Genomic DNA, 22,500 nt, shown 5'->3' with positions numbered 1-22,500 from the left:
AGCAAGTTGTCACGTGACACTGTCTAAATTTCCTGCTGCTAGGGTCCAGTAGGCAGCCCCAGCAAGTCTTCGGGTCATCTTGAAATGGCCACCACCGGGTAGCATGGGATCTTTGGCCTCCCTTTTTTTCACACTCGTTATCAGGTAGTACTCAAGTCATGGTTGTTTTCAAGTCCTGCTGATTGGTTAGGTACAGAATGGAGCCAGTCAGATGGAATCCCTTGCAATGGTCACAACCTCGCTCTTCTCAGAATCTCTTTGTTTCTGACCTGATCTGCCAGTGTGCTCTCAACATCTTTCTCAGATACATTTCATTGAATACAATTAGTTTTCTATTCCTCTTCGTTGTCTTCTTCCAAATCTTTTTCTTTCAACATGGACTCCAAATTGAAACTCAATCCAGCTTCTTCATTAACTTCCACCCATAATCTTTCAGTCTCGTAACACTCTCGTTATGTTTCTCTTCACTGGTTGTCATTAATATAGATTTTTTATTGCATTCCACGTTTCAAGTTTTGTCTTTAGTGCAGGGTTTTTTGGGGGTTTTTTGTGCTAAGTTATGAGGGTAGGGTGGAACAAACCAACAGCTGTTGTTATCTAGTAGGAGAGACAGACACAAAGGCACACACAGACGCACACATACATACATACATACATACATATATTCAGTCAATATGAGAATAAAAAACTCTTATAGGGATGGTTCTGTCTAAGTTACATAATAATAATTATATATATATATATATACACACATATATATGTATCTATATGTATGTACATGTGTGTGTATATATACATGTATGTATATATATATATATATATATATATATATATATATATATATATTATGTCCTTACTTACGCAGGTTGCCAAAACTTCTATATCGGACAGACGAGCCTCCCATTACGTAGATGAGTAGCTGTCCATAAGGAACAAATAAACCTCCCTCAATACCGCCAAATTCCACTCAGTGGCCACATAGACTCTTGCGCCAGAAACAAAAACCCTAAATTCATTATATTCCCTTTCTATCAATGTAAAGACAGAATCTCCACACAAGAAAGAATCAACAAGGAGAATCTTTTCATAGAGAAATTCCAACCATTTCTTAACACACATACCCCTCAGTGACCTTATTTCTCTATGAACAGGCACAAACTTCCTGTTGGGAAAAAAAAAGAGTTCATAACTCTAACTAAAAACACTTGTCTCCCCTTACACACACTTCCTGTTTTGACACCACATTTCCTGCTTAACACAAACTTTTAACTCTTTTTTTAAACCTAACAAAACTCTCAACTCTCATGCATCCTTATTTTTCCTACCAATTTATACATGAACTACTATTGAACTACAAAAGCTCAAAGACAATATAATGTATGGGTATATTTATTATTTTTTTATATATTATTGTTTTATATATTATTTTCTTCATTTTGTACTTCTTTGTAAAAAAACATTTTCATTCTCCTTCTTCTTGATAATTTGCTTCTTCGCAATGAAAACCGGTTAGAAAAAATCTTTATTAAATTATGCTTCCAGTTCAGCATTCTGGTTTTTTTCATTTTCCTATATATATATATATATATATATATATATATATATATATATATATATATATATATATATATATATACATGTATATATATATATATATATATATATATATATATATATATACATGTATATATATATATATATATATATATATATATATATATATATATATATATATATATATGTATATATATATATATATGGTGAAGGCACATGGCTTACTGGTTAGGGTGTTGAGCTTACAATCATACGGTCAACAATTCGATCCTTAATGGTGCGTTGTATCCTTGAGCAAGACACTCTATTTTGCATTGCCCCAGTCCACTCAGCCGGCAAAAAAGAGTCGTAGTTGTATTTCAAAGGACCAATCCTGTCCCATTCTGTGCGACACTGAATTCTCCTGAGAACTATGTTAAGGGTGCAGGTGTGTGTAGGGCACTGATCCAATTGAAGGAGGTTGTTCCGTCAATCAGATCAACCGGAACACTTGTCGTTGTAAACAAAGGAGTGCTCGTTTATATACGTATGTGTATATATGCCTGTGGGCTCCATGGAAATGTTGTATTCGTTTAGCCCCAGGCTAAACCAGCCTGAGCAGAGCTTTAGTCATAAAGGTTCCATCTTTGACCCCCCCCCCATTTCTTCTTCTATCAACAAGCCCATGATGCTATGTGTTCTTCTTTTCATCATGTGACAGGGGAAATTTGACTGCTATTTTTAGCAAGTAAAAAGAACTCACATCAGGTCAGAGCTTCCTCAGCTTTTAAGACTTGGTTTTGTGTGTGTTTCTGCCTTTCTGGCGGCTTGGGTAGGTGTGTGTGTGTGAGGGAGGGAGTGAGTATATGTTAATGTATTTGCTGGGCATTCCTTAGCCCCCACTCCCACCTCACCAGCCACCCAATACTTACCCCCCCACCCCCACCCTATATGTACTCCTTGTCGGTGGTGTGTGTGTGTGTCTGGGTCTGTCCCACCATCGGAATGGGGTGGCAAGAGGGGGGCATCTATGTGGGTTACCCTGCCTCAACTTCCTTCCCAGTCTCACTTGAAACATGATCCCCCCACACCACCACCACCACATAACTGTCCCCCCTCCCCGTATCATGTAGAACACAGATACACACATACATACACGCGCACGCAGTCACTGACTCAGTTTCTTTGCATCAGCCCACATCAGGGTGTGAAAGTGCATGGGTATACATATATATATAAGTGCATGGGTATACATACATATATATATATCGGTTTCACCAGTTCTCAGTCAAATCGTCCAACCCATGCTAGCATGGAAAGCGGACGTTAAACGATGATGATGATGATGATGATGATATATATATATATATATACACAGACATACACACTGCTATATATATATATATAAATATATATATACACACGCACACAGATGCATATATACACACACACATGTAACTATTTGGACTTTGAGTATATGCCTATTCTTGTGTCAGTCAAAGCACATTCACCGTTTCAGGCTACCTGATGTCATCCTCCACAGAAACTCTACAATTTTCACTGGATTTATGTCAGGAAACCCACAATGTTTGTTGTGTTTATTGTTGATAAAAGAAACAGAAGATGGATTTAGAATTTTTTATTCAACATGACAATCGTTTCAGCACATCCTTCAATCTGTCCCACCCACATCAGTGAAACTGAGTTCTACAAGTGCTGTGTGTCCCACCTACACTTAACAAGAAAACTTCTTACACAATGAACCAAACTACATCTCTTTCTCACGCATTATTTTTACCTCTCACTCCCCAATCTTGTCGTCCTCTTGGCCCAGGGCCACTGTATCCTTACTCTCTGCTTGCCTCCGACCTGTGTATTCTACCCACATGCCTTCTCTCACTCTAGTATTGCCATCTGCTAGCCCCCCCCCCCCAACCTGGATGTTCCACCAACACATAACAAGAACATTTTGCCCTCACCCTACCTCGACAAACCAATCCACGTCTATTCTCTTTCTCGCAATTCCTCCTTCACTCCACAATCTCCTACAAATCATGCTTACTTGCTAATGGGAGTTTTGGCTCCCTAAACATCGGAGACAGAAGGGACAGTCACAACTGGATTGCCTGTGATCATACTTCTGCTTACTCAGGGTTTAGCTGGAGCAAAATGACAACATAAGCACACAATATCTGCCCCCCACCCCATCACCCTGCCCCTCCCCACTGCTCCTGACACAAATCAGCCCACATGTGGGAACTGGTCTTCATTTAGAAATAGCAGACAAATCTCCCTCAAAATCACACCACATTGCTGTCTTCAAAAAACACGAGATCATGTTGGATGGTCAAGGATGGAAACCCTTTGATCATAAGTCAAGACTCTGACTGTAGCTGAAACCAGGCAGAGGGAAATGAGAGCTGTTGCATGGTTGCTCTATCTGCTGAAAATAGCAGCTAAATGATCCTCACCTCACTTCTGAACTTCTTCAATAAAGAAAGAAGGACACCTGAAGTCATGCACTTCTAAATATGAGATGGTCATGGTTGAGGCATCTGTGGTCATAGACCTTCTCCACCGAGACTGGCCTAGGGTTAAACAACGAAAAACCAACAGTGACACTTATAGAACAGGATGACTCCATCACCACCAGGCACCAGATAAACACACACACACACACTGACCTCCCCCACCGTGTTGTGTGTGAACAGTTTTCTGTTGCCATGGAAATGTTGACATGAATAATAACAACATGGTGGTGGTGGTGGTGGTTTAGTCCCAGGTCAATCCAGTCACAGCAGACACTCCAGCTGTGACCATCTTGCCTTTCCCCTAAAATTTTGTTTATACAATGTAACTATTTCTAAAATGGGAGCCATTTCAGGGAGATTTGGCTGCTATTTCTCCCAGCTCTAGCTACCATGTAGATGCCTCCCACATTGGTCCATACATAAGAGAGGAGTAGGGTGTGATTTGAGGGAGATTTAGCTGCTATTTCTAATAATGTAGTTAGTAGTGGCGGATCTCCCTCATTGGTTTGTGGTGGAAAGTGGTGGTGGTGAAAGTAGGAGTTGCAGCTTAGGTGATAGTAGTAGTGGTTATGAAGTGAGTAGCGAGTAGGGCGGTCGCAGTGGTGGTGGTGGTGGTGGTGGTAGTTCTGGTGGCAATTTTGTGATGGTATATGTTGCAGCACTTGTAGTGGTGTTGGTAGTGGTGACAGTGGTGGCTGAGGTAGTAGTGGTGGTGGTGGTGGTGTTGTGATATATGGGGTTTTATTTTTTTTAGGAAGTCTTCCAGGCCATGACCCAGATTTTCGTTATATTTTCCTGGTGAATATGAGAATGAAAAGGGCCTACCCCAACCCCACTCACTGTACCAGGGTGTATAGTCTCTCTTGCTCGTACAAGTGTGTGTATACATATCTATATATTGGTGTGTGTGTGTGTTTGGTGAGATGAAGTAATGCTACTGGTGCTGGTGGTGGGGGTGGGGTGGGAGGTCCCTGGCAGTGGTTTTTCTCTTTCTTGGGTTGCGGCTGTTTGCAGCAATGGAGACTGTGACAATTGCTAGAATTATTTTGAAGGGGGTAAATGTTGCAAGAATGGCCCAAGAGAATGGGCCCTACCCGAAGCATGGCACCTTTTAACTCAAAGAAGGACAATGTGAAAAGGGCACTGGTTGTCGGGTGGTGAGTGGGGACAAAGACACACACACCTCCCTCTCCTTTATAATTACTGTTCCTTCCTCTCTCTCTTTCCATCCCCTTCCACTCCTCCCCACCAATTACACAAACCCCAACGTGAATACCATATTGCCAGAGGAAATGAATGCATGAACCATCATCCCCTGATGTCCATGGACACGACGGACTGGACTGTAATCGTCCCAGGAATAAACACTATGATCATGAAAACATGCAATTTGTAGAAACGTGCATAGCAACGTATTGAAATATTTCTAAATGCCATCTATGGATTATTATTATTATCATTATTATTATTATTGTTACTATAATAACATGCACTTTATTCAGTTTCTGTCTGACAAATCCACTCTCAAAGCTTGGATTGGCCTGATGCTATAGTGGAAGACACTCGCAAGGCAGTGAGACTGAACCCAGAACCATGTGGTTGAGAAGCAGGCTTCTTACCATCCAGCCAAGCTTGTGCCTCTCTCTCTCTCTCTCTCTCTCTCTCTCTCTATATATATATATATATATATATATATATATATATATATATATATACTATATATAAAACAGGGATGTGTGTGTAATCGCTTTTCACGTGAAATCGACTTCACCAAATGCTTCCATACTTGTAATGCATGAATAATTTGACTTCGGATAAATCTTAGGCTCTTCATTTGATTTTTTTAATTAAAAATAAATAATATTGCTTTATATTTAAGATTTACTTCTTTAAAAAGGTTCCTCAATGTCAACTTCCGGTATTGACGTAACAACGGCAAAAAGATTCACTCTCTAATTTTTGTGTTCGTGTGTATGAGAGAGAGAGAGAGAGAGAGAGAGAGAGAGAGAGAGAAAGAGAGAGAGAAAGAGAGTATATACTACATACACACCGCTCTCTCACATGTCTCACACACATACACACGCACACACACACCCCTTGACTCACTCACACACTGTCATACACACGTGTGTCTCTGTAAATATGTTTGTATACATTTATGTATGTGTGTGTTTGTAAGAGACAGAGTGTGAGTGAGTCAAGGGCTGTGTTGTCATATGCATACATCCAAAGATGTATGTATATTTATGCATGTACGTATACATGACAACAAACCTCTCTCTCTCACTCACACTGTCTCTTACAAACACACACATACATAAATGTATACAAACATATTTACAAAGACACACGTGTGTATGCGCGCGCGCTCCGGTATTGACCTAACAACGGCAAAAAGATTCACTCTCTATTTTCTGTGTTCGTGTGTATGAGAGAGAGAGAGAGAGAGTAAATACTACATACACACCGCTCTCTCACTGTCTCACACACATACACACGCACACACACACACCCCTTGACTCACAAACACACACGTACATAAATGTATACAAGCATATTTACAAAGACACACATGTGTATGCGCACACGCGTGCGTGCGTGCGTGGGGGGTTCCACAATCGCCATTTGTCTCAATTACTCTTGTGATGATATTCACGTAAATCATTTCTTTCATCTAATCCCCGTTTTAATTTTCGTAAAAGTTTCCAAGTACCAATGAGGCTTTTTGGCACATCTTCAATTTTCCCCATTCATGAGAGGCGCCCATCCATCATTCATCTGAGAGTCCATCTACAGAATGTTCTCAAATTTCTATACAGCATATTTTGCCTTTTTTTTCTTCAAGTATATAAGCAACAATTTCATTCCCGAGCAACGCCGGGTGCTTCTGCTAGTATATATATATATATATATATATATATATATATATTCACACACACATGCATATGGTATGTGATGCGATATGTTAAATTCATGTATATGTATGTCTGTATATATATATATATATATATATATATATATATATATATATACACATACATACACAGCATATACATGAACATGTGTGTGTATTGACTAACATGTATGTGGGAGTTAATGTCATTGCATGTCACTATACATGTATGCATGTACTGTGTGTGTATGCATGAATGCAAGATATATATAGGTATGTGTATGAATGTGTGTGTGTGTGTGTGTACATGTGAATGTATGAGTAACTCTATATATGTATCTGTGTATGCTTGTATGAATGCAATGTATGTATATAAGTGTGTGAGTGTGTTTGTGTATGCGTCTATGTATGTATAAATATATTTCATTAAATAATCAATGAAAGACAAAGAAAACAACATTGACACCAAACAGGGACAACACCCCACCACCACCAACACCAACAACAACAAAAACAACAAGGACAGTAAAAGTGTGTGTACATGTTTGCACTCAAAGTGCACCATCTGTTTGCAACTGGTGGCCACCCCAAATGCCAATGATCATATTGTTATGGAAATCTGTGGGTGTTGTGATTGTTTAGCCCTAGGCCAACCCTGATACGGTTGTTCAATGAACAAAGGCGTTCCAATCACGACCAACCTGTGGATTTAAAGTAAACGTACAGGGCTACATTATATCAGGTCGTTAAGAATGAAATGATCTGATTTTGAACTGAAAGTTTATTTTACTTTATCTCAACGAAAAGCAATGCAGTTAATCAAAGAATGCACCTAAATCATCAACACAATTTTGCCATTTTATCAATAACTTATTTATGCTGGTAGCAAAGAATTCTGGAAAGCAACATATAAGTATATGCATATGTACACACATACATGTACATGCCTACTTATATATGTATATATATACATGCATATATTGGTACAGGGCATCAAAGAAATGTGAACAAAAAGAGAAACGAGAACATAAAAAAAACACAAACAATGAACATCGAAAGAAACAAACAGAGAAACGAAACAGGCAACATAAAGAACATTCCCTTCATCAGTTGCCCCCTGTTTTATATACTCCGCATTTCAAAGGCAGGGACCAGATGAGACTTCGTTAAAACAGTCCTTCCCGCAGAAGGTTAAAGTGGTAACAAAAACAGAACAACAAGAACAAAACAGTAAAAACAAACGGTGAGGACTGTTGAGACTTAACGAGCTTTGAGAAGAGACAGGTAAAAGCACATGGACTTGCATGGCTTCCAATTAACAGCCAGGGACCCTCACCAATTGGGAAGGATACTACGTAAAATGAGAGACCACTTGAGACCTGCAGCAAAACAAACTTTCGAAAGTCGACGGGGCCAACTTCCAGTCTGAATCTTGCTGAAGAGGACCATCTTTGGGAACTGGCTACTTGGTATCTGAATCACATGGCCAACCCAGTAGAATAGGCTTCCTTCCAGTTTCCATCTACAAAATTCATGTCTAAGGCATTGATTGGTCTGACAGTATAGTATAAAAGACTTAGCCAAGGTACCACACAGTGGGACTGAACCCAAAACCAACTGGCTACAAAGGGGTCTTCCTGACCACACAGCTTTGCCTTCTTGTAATAAATTTTTCAACGAATGTAAAAGAATCCCTTTTTTTTGGAAATGGTGGATTTCGAAGCACAAACGTGAAGCTAATAAATAGAAACATGGAAACTATTTGGAGAGTAAAAATCAAAGAGGCTGCCAGTGAGACTCAAACCCACATCTTTGAACATGACAGATGTTCTACCATTGGACCAAAGCATTTTAGAAACTGATTTGTTTTTTTTTGGGGTCCAAAATAGTTTTCTCAACTCAGTATTTACAAGGCCTTATTTATAGCTTCCTCTGTGTACTTCAAGACGCTTCGAGAAAAAAAAGCCGTGTATGAGGGGAGAGGGTGTGAGGGAGTGAATATATCTATGTATATATATATATATATATATATATATATATATATCATCATCATCATCATCATCGTTTAACGTCCGCTTTCCATGCTAGCATGGGTTGGACGATTTGACTGAGGACTGGTGAAACCGGATGGCAACACCAGGCTCCAGTCTGATTTGGCAGAGTTTCTACAGCTGGATGCCCTTCCTAACGCCAACCACTCAGAGAGTGTAGTGGGTGCTTTTACGTGTCACCTGCACGAAGGCCAGTCAGGCGGTTCTGGCAATGGCCACGCTCAAAATGGTGTCTTTTATGTGCCACCCGCACAAGAGCCAGTCCAGGGGCACTGGCAGCGATCTCACTTGGCTTGCCGGGTCTTCTCACGCACAGCACATTTCCAAAGGTCTCGGTCAGTAGTCATCGCCTCGGTGAGGCCCAATGTACGAAGGTCTTGCCTCAACACCTCAGCCCAGGTCTTCCTGGGCCTACCTCTTCCACGGGTTCCCTCAACTGTTAGGGTGTGGCACTTTTTCACGCAGCTATCCTCCTCCATTCTCACCACATGTCCATACCAGCGCAATCGTCTCTCTTGCACGCCACAACTGATGCTTCTAATGTTCAGCTTTTCTCTCAAGATACTTACACTCTGACGGGTATTCACATTGACATTACACATCCAACGGAGCATACTGGCTTCATTCCTTGCGAGCTTACGTATGTCCTCAGCAGTTACAGCCCATGTTTCACTGCCATGTAGCATGGTTGTTCGTACGCATGCGTCATACAGTCTGCCTTTTACTCTGAGTGAGAGTCCCTTTGTCGTCAGCAGGGGTAAGAGCTCTCTAAACTTTGCCCAGGCTATTCTTAATCTAGCAGCTACACTTTCAGCGCACCCACCCCCACTACTAACTTGGTCGCCCAGATAGCGGAAGCTATCGACTACCTCTAGTTTTTCACCCTGGAATGAGATAGAAGTTGTTTCCTGTTTGTTTACAGTCTTTATTGCACCTGAACATCTGCCACAAACAAAAACTAACTTGCTAGTTAACCTGCCTTTGATGTTGCTGCACCTCTTATGTGTCCATAGCTTGCACCGGGTACATCTTATAGAGTTACTACCTACTCCTTTTCTACATACTGAGCAGGGCCATCTACCTGAAGGGGTTTGTGTTTTATCTACCTTCCTACTTATTAGGATTTTGGTTTTAGCTAGGTTGACTCTAAGGCCCTTCAATTCTAGACCTTGCTTCCACACCTGAAACTTCTCCTCTAGTTCTGATAGTGACTCCGCAATTAGGGCAAGGTCATCAGCATAGAGGAGCTCCCAGGGGCAACCTGTCTTGAACTCCTCTGTGATTGCCTGGAGGACTATGATAAATAAGAGGGGGCTGAGGACGGAACCTTGGTGGACCCCTACCTCTACCCGGAATTCATTGCTGTACTCATTTCCAACCCTCACCTTACTGGCAGCATCTCTGTACATGGCTCGCACAGCTCTCACTAACCATTCTTCTATCCTAAGTTTCATCATTGACCACCAGATAAGGGATCGGGGGACCCTGTCAAAGGCTTTCTCCATGTCAACGAAAGCCAGGTACAGAGGTTTATCCTTAGCTAGGTATTTCTCCTGCAACTGTCTCACTAGAAATAAGGCATCAGTAGTGCTTTTACCTGGCACGAACCCAAACTGCATCTCATCTAAATTGATTCGCTCCCTAATTAGTTGGGCTATGACCCTCTCTGTAACTTTCATAACCTGATCTAGCAGCTTGATGCCTCTGTAATTATTTGTATCTAAAGCGTCACCTTTACCTTTGTAGCAGTTGACTATGATGCTGCTACACCAGTCATTGGGTATGACTCCTTCGTGTATCACCTGGTTCGTAATACGGGTGACTAGGCTATAGCCAACACTGCCAGATATTTTGAGCATCTCTGCAGTGATTCCTGATGGGCCGGGGGCTTTCCCGGTCTTCATACTCTTAATTGCTTTATCTACCCTGGTACTATCAACTCGGATAGCTGGTCCCTCTATTGGGTCGACATACGGCAGGCTCTCTTTCTCCCATTCATTCTCTTTATTAAGCAATCTATCGTAGTGGCATCTCCAGACCTCTTTCTTTGCATCCTCATTTAATGCAAGCGTACCATCATCCATGCGAACACATTTCTCTCCTACAACATCACTATTCTCTCTCCTACACTGTCTTGCAACACGAAATACCTCGAGTCTTTGGTCCTCACGGCGCAGAACATTGGCAAATCTTTCCTTATCTGCTTCCCCTCTGGCTAAATAAACCTGTCACCTAGCCTCCCTTCTGGCACATTGGTACAATTCCCTGCTACCACCGTTCTTCCAGTCCTTCCAAGCCTGTTTCTTTTGTCTAATAGCCCTGTCTACCTCCTTGTTCCACCACCACGTTACTCTGGGTTGGGAGGGGACCTTACACCACCCACAAATCTGGTTGGTGGCTTTCAACAGGTTGTCCCGCAGAAATCTCCAATTGTCTTCCACGTTGTATGATGCTATATCCCCTTCTATTTCGTTAAATGCTTCAAGTAACTTGTCTCTAAGTCTCTGTCCGTTTGCAGGGTCTTTAAGCTTCCACACCCTTCTCCTCCAAGCCTGTCTAATTCTGGGCACCCATTTTGCCTTGATCCCAAAGTCGCTAACTACTAATCTATGTTGTGGGGTACATTCTTCGCCAGGGTAGGTTTTGGCATTTATAAGCCGCTCTCTTTCCCTATTTCTGGCGAGGATGTAGTCGATTTGGCTAGAGTGTCTGCCGGAGCGGTAGGTGACTAGGTGACTGGCAGGTTTCCTGAAGTTGGTATTGCAGACCATAAGATCGGTTGCATCACAGAACTCCAGCAGTCTGGTTCCCTCCTCGTTGCGGGAACCGAAGCCATAGCCTCCTTGTATGCCATGGAAGCCTCCAGCACGACGTCCGACATGACCGTTGAAGTCTCCAGCCACAAAGAGAAGGTCCCTGTCACTCGTCGACGAGGTAGTTTGCAAGAGGGTGTCATAGAATTGGTCTTTCAGACCATCTGGTAGCCCCGGTTGAGGTGCATAGGCTGAGATGACAGTAGCTAATCTATGATGAAGCACTAGTCTGATCTTAAGTACTCTGTCACTTACTCTAACGACCTCGATTACCTTATCCACCCATTTCTTCGCTAGAAGTATTCCTACGCCCCCGACCCCGTCAGTGTTCCCTGCCCAGAAAATCTTGTACCTGTGTTCTTTGCCTGTGAGGAACCTCGCAGAACCTCCTCTCCATCTTACTTCCTGGATGCAGCACATATCTACGCGACTCCGTTCAAGCATCTCAACAATTTCACCAGATCTACCTTTCAGCGTGCCGACGTTGAGAGTGCCAATCCTAACAGTATGGGTGTTGGGGGTGTGGGCCTGTAGCCTGGGAAGGGGAAAAGCAGTGTCGTGTACCTGAAAAGAAAACTTGCAATTGGAAGAATTCATAAGCAAAACAGTACCTACAACCTGCAAACATTTCTCAAACTTAATGCGCTACCCAAAGGTAGGGGAGAGGATGGCCAAGGCCACTAGATGGGTTCCGGGAGACAGCCGAGGTTGACAGGATGACAGAGGAATGAACTTCCGGTGGAGGGGGTGGGAGGGCGGGTTACCGCCAGCGAGTAGATAGGGCTCTTAATTGTAGATTTTAAATATTTGAGAGACAACAATGCATAAATCGTAATTTTTAAAAGAGCAATGAATTCTAGGTGAGTAGAATATAACGTAGCATGAATTTAGGAAGCTTAGAAAATGAATAAGTATGAATTTAAGACAACAACTGAATTCAATTGAATTTCATGGAGAGAAACAAGATAAATAATAGAGGGCAAACTAAAGCGCGAAGGTATGAGATGTTTGAGGCCGTAAATAAATAAAAAATCTCTATCTTATCTGCATCTTGGACATTTCGTCGTAGTATGTCAGCGAGATAATTTAGAATGGGTTTCTCATTTATATATAGCCAGAACCTGAAGACCTTAAGGAAAAACTACGAGAGAGAGAGAGGATGGAGGGGTAGACAGAGGCATGGCGGGAGAAAAGATCATCATCATCATATATATATATATATATATATATATATATATATATATATAAAGAGAGAGAGAGAGAGGGGGAACCAGTCAAGCAGCACATCACGCTGTAATTCTTGGGCTGAGAAATATGTATGTATATATATAGGTGTAGGTGTGACAATGTGGTAAGAAGCTTGCTTCCCAACTACATGAGTGGATTTGGTAGATGGAAACTGAAAGAAGCCTGTCATGTGCTTGTATATATATATATATATATGTGTTTATGTCTTCGTAACTTAGCAGTTTGGCAAAAGCAACTGATAGAATATATACCACGCTTAACACAAACATAAATACTGGGGCCAGTTCATTTGACTAAAAGTTATTCAAGGCGGTGCTCCAGCATGGCAACAGTCTAATGACTGTATTAAGTAAAAGGTGAGAAAAGTGACAGAGGGTATTGCTAGAGACAACAGTTAAAACAACTTAAAAACCTCAAAAGCTCAGTGCTTTTGTGGCTTTCGAGTTGTTTTAACTGTTGTCTCTAGCAACAGCTGATGCTGGTCACTAGCCTCACTCACTTTGGTGACTTCTATTGAATTTGGTTGTAGGTTCAAATTGCTAATAAAGCCACCCATTTTATTTGTTCTGTGATGATATACCTCTCAGTATACGTCCTCACGGTCCTTCTTGTGACATTGAAGTTGGCCTATTTGCTATTCTGGTGAGGGTCTTTGCTATTCAGGACTTCTTCAACACCACCAGTCACCAACCCCGACCCCGACCCCCATTCCGTGACCATCCCCTCCATGAGAAGCACCATCTTACAGTCAGTCTTCACCACATGGTCTCCTAAGCCTTTCTTTGTCTCCGTCTTCAACTGTTTCCAATTGCTTTGGCCATCAGACGTCTCCCCTTCTACAACTGCCCCCCTCTCCTCCGTGTTCTTCACGTCTCCATAGCAACACAATCCTCTCTCTCTTGGCTCACACCATCGGACCCCTTCTATGTCCAGTGTATTTCCTTTCAGCTCCTGGTTTTCTGTGTATGCAGATTCAAGGACAATGCACATATACATACATGCATACATATATATATATATATACACACACACATACATACATACAGATATACATATGTGTGTGCATACATATATGTGTATATATATTTAAATATATACATGCATACATAAACTCATATATGTATGTGTATATATGTGTGTATGCATATATATGTATATACGTGTGTGTGTGTATATATACATGTATGTATATGTATCTATATAAATGTATGTATGTATGTGTGTGTGTATACATATTGTGTATATGTATATATATATGTACACACATATATATACATATACACAATAATTCATAGATACATACACAAACACATATATATATACCCATATAGATGCACATAATATATATGTATATGTATGCACATATATATATATATATATATATATATATATATATATATATATATATATATATATATATATATATATATATATATATATATATACGTATACACACACACATATATATGTATATATATACACAGATATATGTACACATAATACACTTTTTGTCGTTGTTGCTATTAATGTTTCTGTTGTTATTGTTGTTGTTTTTTGTTGGCCATCAAAGCGATCACTAAACTGGCCAATCAGCTACACCCATCTCTCTCTCTCTCTCTCTCTCTCCATCTCTTTGAAAACACTATCCCAACCACTCAGTTTTTTTTCATTATACACTTACATACATACATACATACATATATGCACACACACACACACAACCACATAGTTCTGGGTTCAGTTCCACCATGTGGTACCTTGGGCAAGTGTTTTTTACTACAGGCTTGTGAGTGGATTTGATAGATGGAAAATGGAAGAAGCCTCCGTGTGTGTGTGTGTGCGCGTGTATGTGTGTACATATAAGGCAGCAAGCTGACAGAACTGTTGGTCCTGAGACCAAATTGCTAAGTGCAGTTTGTCCATCTTTACATTCTGAGCTCAAATGGGAGGTGAATATGCAGCATCTATTTAACCATGTGACATCGTTAGGATATCACAAGCATTCATATTAATGCAAACATGTAAGCATGATTTCTTTCATGCGTGTATATATGGGCTTTTATGCAGATAGATGTATGTATGTCTGTGTGTGTGGGTGTATGTGTGTGTGTGTGCATGCACATGTATGTATATGTAAACCAACAGGTCTACATACAGACGGGTAGGTACATAGGGTATATGAACAGACAACCACATATGCACATAGACACTGAAACACATGACCACATATATACACACACACTTTACTTCACACAAAGACACATGTCCACACATATGGAGATGTACACCCATACATAAAAACATGGTACATAGCAGCAACACACACACACACACACACACACACACTCAGACATGCACACACAAGGAGACAGAGGTACATACATATACACACATGCACACACATACATAAACACACACACAAACACAGGAATATGCAGAATACATACATGCATACATGTATGCATACACACCCATACATACATATATACATATGCACACACACAGACATACATACACACACATGCACACATACATACACACACACTGAGACACACACATGCATAAATAACGGACAGAGTCAAGACTATTGATAAGTTTGCAAGACGCAACGAAAGTTTTAGGAAAATAAAAATAAGAAATAAGTGGAAATGTTACCGGTGAGTGTTAAATTTGAAGGCACAATAAGAAAATGACTCTCCCCAGACACAACAGAAGATGCTTCAACACACGAAATGACATAAAAAAGTCTTGCAAACCAAATCCCAAAAAACGAAATATATATATATATATATAATTATATGTATATATATATATATATATTATATATATATATATATATATATATATATATATATATATATATGTATACACACATATGTATTTATTGTGTGTGTCATCATCATCATCATTTAGCGTCCATTGTCCATGCTGGTATGGGTTGGATGGTTTGACTGGGTTGGCACACTGGAAGGCTCCTCTCTGATTTGGCATGGTTTTCTATAGCTGGATGCCCTTACATGCCAATTTGTACTGTACCAGTATCTGCCACAACTGCGGTTTTGCTCAGCTTGATGGGTCTTCTCAGTCATTGCCTCCATGAGGCCCAACACTTGAAAGGGACTCAGTCACTTTGCCTCCATGCAACCCATGTATATATATTATATATATACAACAAATCCATTTCAGCACAATCTTCTTTGTTTGCACGAGCCCTTCTTCTAACAAGCATCAGGATTGGGATTTTCTGCTATCGTGTGGGAGCCTGATTGGTGAAATCAACTGAAATACTTCTCTAATATTGTAATGTCCTAACATATGTGCATGGGCACCACATAAAAAGGAACCCAGTTCACTCTGTAAAGTGGCTGGCATTAGTTAGGAAGGGCATTCAGTCATAGAAACCATACAAAACAGACAGTAGAGCTGCTCTGAAGAGTGCAGGGTTACATAATTGGACTGTTATCTAACAACCTATTAAGCCCCAAGTGCAAAACCGACTGGTAAGGATGGCCACAATGGATACATAGTACTATAATACTGTACACTTCAATCAATATATATATGTATATATATACACACGCTTTCCCAAGGTGCTATGCAGTGGGACTGAACTTGAAGCCATGAGATTACAAAATTAGTTTCTTTCCCACACAGCCATGTCTCTGTCTGTATGATAAATTTATTAAGTTTTCTTTTTTGTATATCACTACCTTAAGAATATAAAGGGTTGCTATTTTTAGTACAGTGCCTATAGAAGAGCTTCAAGTAGATAGTGGAGAACTGTTCCACCCCAGTCCAATATCACAGGACCATATGTTTATTGTGTCTACAGTGAATCTGTTTATGACACAGATGGGGGTTTGCCTTATTGAAATTAGCTTAAAAAAATTTTTTTAAAGGGTGGGGTTTTGGGGTTTTTCTCTCAAAGTATTCTGTTACCCTATTTTTATTCACAACCCATGGGTGATTTATCTGAAACTCCTCTTTTCACCCTCCTTCAAAACTTTTTTTCACAACAAATCCAGATACAATTGTAATCTACTCCATTTGTAAAGAATTTTATCTTCAAATATTCATGTTTGTTGCATGCAGCTATGAGGAAACAAAGTTACGGTATTGGGGTACACTTCTGTTGGACATTAATACAACCTTGAAACGTGTATCTCACAGTGAATTAAGACTGAATTGTGAAGTTGAAATCTTCAATTATAAAAGCCTCTTGAAAAGCACATGATAATTAAAATACATTAAAAGAGACCGACAGAAGTACTAGGCTTGCAAAGAATAAGTCCCGGGGTCGATTTCTTTGACTAAATGGTGGTGCTCCAGGGTGGCCACAATCAAAATGATTGAAACAAGTAAAAGAATATATTGCTAAGGCATTGAGATCCAAATAACCTGGTGTGAAACTGAATATACACCAGAATGACACATTAGTCAAGTAGAGAGCAGTAATAAGAAAAGGAATGACAAAGGAAGGAGCAATCATCATAGAAAGTTCAGAAGATGATCGTTTATTCCTTTCTCATCTCTTCTCTTCTACATACATGTACACACACACACATATAACTACAGATACATGCAAATTCAGGGATTGGAACAGGTAAACATCCCAGTAACATATGTCTCCCAGCTAGCAGAACCTTATTCTCTTGCAGGTTAATTTGAGATATTTTGACAACAATGTAACCTTCACTTAACTAAGGTGTATTCACCCTTATCAGTAGCTAGTGGAGTACCCCTCGTTAGGCTAATTACTATTTCTGAGGTTCTGCTGGTGATTTTATCTCCTCTGTTCCCTAATTTTGGAAAACATTTACAATCTTCTTTGACAATAAACCACTAATGTTCTTCAAAGTTGCTTTTTATACTTTCTACTATGGACTGCTTGAAGCTTACTCACTTCCTACACCTTGATCCTGAGATCTTGCACTTAAATATATACACACATATATATTTACATATATCAATATCTCTCTATCTATCAATCTAATACAACAGCAAGACTCTCATCGGCAAGACTCCCATCGGCAACGACTATTTAAGCAGGAGAATTAAGGCATTCGCTCTCTTTCTTCTTTCCCATTTCCTCTCACGCTTTTACATAGTGTTGGTGTATTTGTTGATTGTGTGAGGAGGGGTCGACTGTCTTGTGCTTTCTCTCCGCCTTAAGCAGGATCAGCAATGCCAACAGTAAGGAACATGTTCTATTCAGACCTTAGGGGGTCCAAATTGTCCTGTTCGGAGGAGGGGCTCGTACGAGCAGTTGATAGGATGGACAAGTGTTTAAGGAAGAAGAAAGATTTGCTGAAGTAACAGAAGTCACAAAAAAGGAGGTGGACCTGACAAACATGGAGAAATATGAGAAGATGGCACGTAGGATCGGTGGTGATGCTAAGTTGTCCCTACTCCAGAAAGTATTGGAAAATATGGGTAAGAAAACAGTAAATATATAAGGTGTACTCAGTGGAAGAAAGGAAAATTGAAAATGTTGAGGCAGAGGAAGCAGATTTGGAACAATTGTGGTTCAAGAAGGCAGGAAAAGCAAAAGAATATGCTGTAACCACAGTAACCTACATATCTTGGAAGAAGGACTTCCAGGATTAGGGTGGAGAGAATCCCACCAGAAACAGATGTGGCTTGGGTTGTGGTGGCTGTTCTTCTCGGAAGTAAAGAAGAAATAGCCGTCCTGCAGGCCACGAAAACAGAAAATTCTGTATGGAAAGAGCAAACATTGGACCTGATCATATTGGGTATTGGCAGAACCACTGAAAATATGGTGGAAACGGTGACCATTGGAGATGTAGTGTTGAGAGTGGGGGTGGGGGTGGAGGGCAGAACCCCTCGTTGCTTTAAATGTGTCTAAAAAAGGCCTCTGCAGAAGCAGAGAAGTCAGGAAGAAGTTAGAAAGGGGCCGGAGAAGGTGCAACAGGAAGAAAAGAGAAACAAAGAACAGTGGATGGTAGCTGAAGGAAGAGGAAGAAACGACAGATTGAATTAGAACCCCAAGCCATACACCCCGTCCCACCCCACCTTCTCAGACACCCCCTCCACCCAATCCCCTCCGATACAAAGCAAGAGAAAAAAAAACAAATACAAAAAAACACAAGGCTCAACAGGCTCCCCCCCCCTCCCACTGGAAATTGTTTCGCGCGTGTTTGAAAGGCGTAGACCAAGAAAGGATCCAGAAGAGAACAAAATGGAGAAATGCAAGATTTGTGCATGTCGATGGATGGACAAACACTGAGGTGTCCGAAAGCCAAAAAAACGACGAAATATTGAGATTCAAGAGGGGTTATAAGTGTTGGAAGGTGAAATGTAATTTAAAGACGATATCAGACAATATAAAGTACGACGAACTGACCCAGAGATACTCCACAGCGATTACAAGCCTTCAATTCCATTACAACTTTCTCTCTCTCTCTCTCTCTCTCTCGAGCTATAGAAAGACAAATACACACGTTATATACCTACAGACATCTATATAAACACACATGTAATAATAAACAGACACGTTTCCTTAGAAACCTTTCACTAAAAAACACATTTTCGAAGGTGAGGGGCGTGACTGCATCCACACCCTTTTTCTTTAAACATGTTTTATAAATGACATTTGGCAGAAATACGTTTGAAAACAATAATAAACGAATGCTGAAATTATAAAAATTAGTAGTAACGAAGTCTGAACAAAAGCAAAAGCATGTTAGTGTTTTGTTTTGTCTTTATTGAAACAAGCGAAAGCCAATTAAAAGGAAATCTCTTTGCCTTACCTTGTTCGAAAATGTCTGCAATTCAGCAGAAGACATCAGCTGTGAAATGGTTTTTTCTTCTTTTGCGATTTCTGGCGCAGAATTTTTCAGCGAATAACTTGTATTTTTCGATTTTCTGGAGATAGAATTACAGAATAAAGGTGAATTTTGTGGTTTATGCTTTGTCGGGTGTTGAACGAGAGAAATGTTGAAATTTACCTTTTTTTCACACATTCGAATTCACCGCCATTAATATGCGCACACACCTGCTATTGCGCACGCGCACGCGAGTCGTGACTAGTCGATCCTACAATAACAATCTATTGCCAATGCATGTATGCACAAAACATGCAGGACGGTTTGTTTTGGTTTTTTTTAACAAAGTAAATAAAACACATTGTAAACAAAACGCAAACACCCTCATACATGTTTTGTGCGTGACGCGCACGCGCGCTAGGTAGTCGTAGGCTCCACTAGTCACGTCTCGCATACGCGGATGCGCGCCCTGGATCCAATCTTCTTGAATCGTACCTTGATATAATGTTTTCATTTCAAAATAAAACCAACAAAAATAATCTCCCATAATCTTTACCTCCGCTGATTTTTACATGCCCCGATGACCGATCTAAGAAATTTGGGGAACGATTTACCGTCTGGTGAATGGAACCGAGTATATGCAGATTCCAATAGCTTGCCAAATTGTCAGTCATAAATTTTCTGCAAGAACGTTTTGTCTGATAACATTCTCCAACATCTCTGCACTCCTATCGGGTAGACGTTGAAGAAATCCTTTTTCTGGTTGTGGTGTCATAACATCCAACAACCCAAGTTTTGCGACACATTCGTCGTCCATTGTTCTTCTTTTTGAAGAACAAACTTTCATGGAACTCCACTCTATGGTCCGGACCAGCAATTGGAGTTTTGTCCGGCACCAGTTTTTTGCCAAACAAACATCTCTACAGAACTGGTGCCACTGAACGGCAGTTCTTATATCAATGCAATTTATTCTTGCAGATATCGTGACAGTTAATTTGAAAATGAAAAATAAAATTAAACACTAAATAAGAAAAAAAATTCCATATAATGGCAGCTTGGAGTTTTCTCCAAAGGTTCCTTTTCTGATGGAAAGAGGGTTCTTTTTTTGTTTTTTTTTACTTTTAGCTCACTTTTTTTGACAAAATCCTGTCAATAGAACGACTAGAATTTTGAAAATTCATTGAACAGCCATGCTACATGGCAGTGAAACATGGGCTGTGACTGCTGAGGACATGCGTAAGCTCGAGGGAATGAAGCCAGTATGCTCCGCTGGATGTGTAATGTCAGTGTGCATACCCGCCAGGGTGTAAGTATCTTGAGAGCAAAGCTGAACATAAGAAGCATTAGTTGTGGTGTGCAAGAGAGACGATTGCGCTGGTATGGACATGTGGTGAGAATGGATGAGGATAGCTGCGTGAAAAAGTGCCACACCCTAACAGTTGAGGTAGGCCCAGGAAGACCTGGGCTGAGGTGGTGAGGCAAGACCTTCGAACATTGGGCCTCACCGAGGCGATGACTACTGACCAAGACCTTTGGAAATGTGCTGTGCGTGAGAAGACCCGGCAAGCCAAGTGAGATCGCTGCCAGTGCCCCTGGACTGGCTCTTGTACGGGTGGCACATAAAAGACACCATTTTGAACGTGGCCGTTGCCAGTACCACCTGACTGGCCCTCGTGCAGGTGACATGTAAAAGCACCCACTACACTCTCTGAGTGGTTGGCGTTAGGAAGGGCATCCAGCTGTAGAAACTCTGCCAAATTAGATTGGAGCTTGGTGTTGCCATCCGGTTTCACCAGTCCTCAGTCAAATCGTCCAACCCATACCAGCATGGAAAGCGAACGTTAAACGATGATGATGATGATTGAATGTGTGCAAGCAGATGGTTTTTTTCATTGGCAATATGTTTTGTTTTCAGATAATCTATAATGTTCTCTGGTGCAAGGTACAATAAAAGTTGCAATCTGGGTGCACACAATGTAAAATAAATTCGGAAAAATAGCAACAACTGCTTCTTTTTAAAGGGTACAAATATTGGGAAGAAGATGATGATGAGTGTTGCTGATGGGATGTTCACACACAAACACATACACACACACGTAGATAAACCTAGACGAAGTCACATTCTGGAAGTATGTTTAAAGTTTTTAGAAGACGTATGACGGAGAATTATTCATTATCGTGTTTGCTTCTATAAGAATCGCTTACTTTAAAGCGAAAAAACAAGACCGACGTATACAACAGGTGTGTAGAACCTGCTGTTTCGCTTGTTTTAGCCGTTCATAAGTGATCTATAAGTAAACATTTCATACAACGACCATGACGATGTCACCTTTTCTATCCGAGTATCGACCTTCAAAGGCATCCATCATCACCTTCATTCACTCTATCTCTCGGCCTTTCTCTCTCATACGTGCGCGCACCGACACAAAAGCCTAATTTTGCTCTAACATCATGGTTCTATGCAACTGTTGCAATATCACTCTTTATGAAGGAGTTTTTCCGTTTCCATTACATTTTTCCTGGAACACGGTATCCTGCTGTTTACCCACATTTGTCTTCCTCAAATCACACCCTACTCTCTTATCTATGTATATATGTATGTATGATCCAATGGAGACCTCTACATAGTAGCCAGACCTGGTAGAA

The 22,500-nt window shown here is 40.6% G+C and overlaps 1 protein-coding gene and 1 long non-coding RNA gene across 8 annotated transcripts in view; one reads left to right on the top strand and one right to left on the bottom strand.

The window, feature by feature from the left end:
* LOC149129235 (uncharacterized) overlaps positions 1–22,500 on the bottom strand; it is an 83,142-nt gene that overhangs the window by 35,944 nt on the left and 24,698 nt on the right. For all 5 annotated transcript variants that reach the window (XM_089346686.1, XM_089346681.1, XM_089346684.1 and 2 more), the window contains one exon: positions 19,840–19,954. In XM_089346686.1, coding sequence (XP_089202812.1) covers positions 19,862–19,954 — 93 coding nt within the window. In that variant the 3' untranslated portion in view covers positions 19,840–19,861. The remainder of the gene's footprint in view (positions 1–19,839; positions 19,955–22,500) is intronic.
* The window catches only part of LOC149129236 (uncharacterized), a 32,238-nt gene that overhangs the window by 7,175 nt on the left and 2,563 nt on the right, over positions 1–22,500 (top strand). Inside the window, exon 1 of one of the 3 annotated variants that reach the window (XR_016240162.1) lies at positions 7,134–8,241. The exons of the other annotated variants lie outside the window; for them this stretch is intronic. This is a non-coding gene — a long non-coding RNA (uncharacterized LOC149129236). Of the gene's footprint in view, positions 1–7,133; positions 8,242–22,500 lie in introns of those variants that run through there. 3 annotated transcript variants of the gene reach the window in all.

Source organism: Octopus bimaculoides, unplaced genomic scaffold, assembly GCF_046866305.1.
Source record: "Octopus bimaculoides isolate indiv1 unplaced genomic scaffold, ASM4686630v1 contig91, whole genome shotgun sequence".
NCBI classification, from domain to species: domain Eukaryota; kingdom Metazoa; phylum Mollusca; class Cephalopoda; order Octopoda; family Octopodidae; genus Octopus; species Octopus bimaculoides.
Note: the sequence above shows the minus strand (reverse complement) of the source record. Positions and strands in the feature narration are given on the sequence as shown.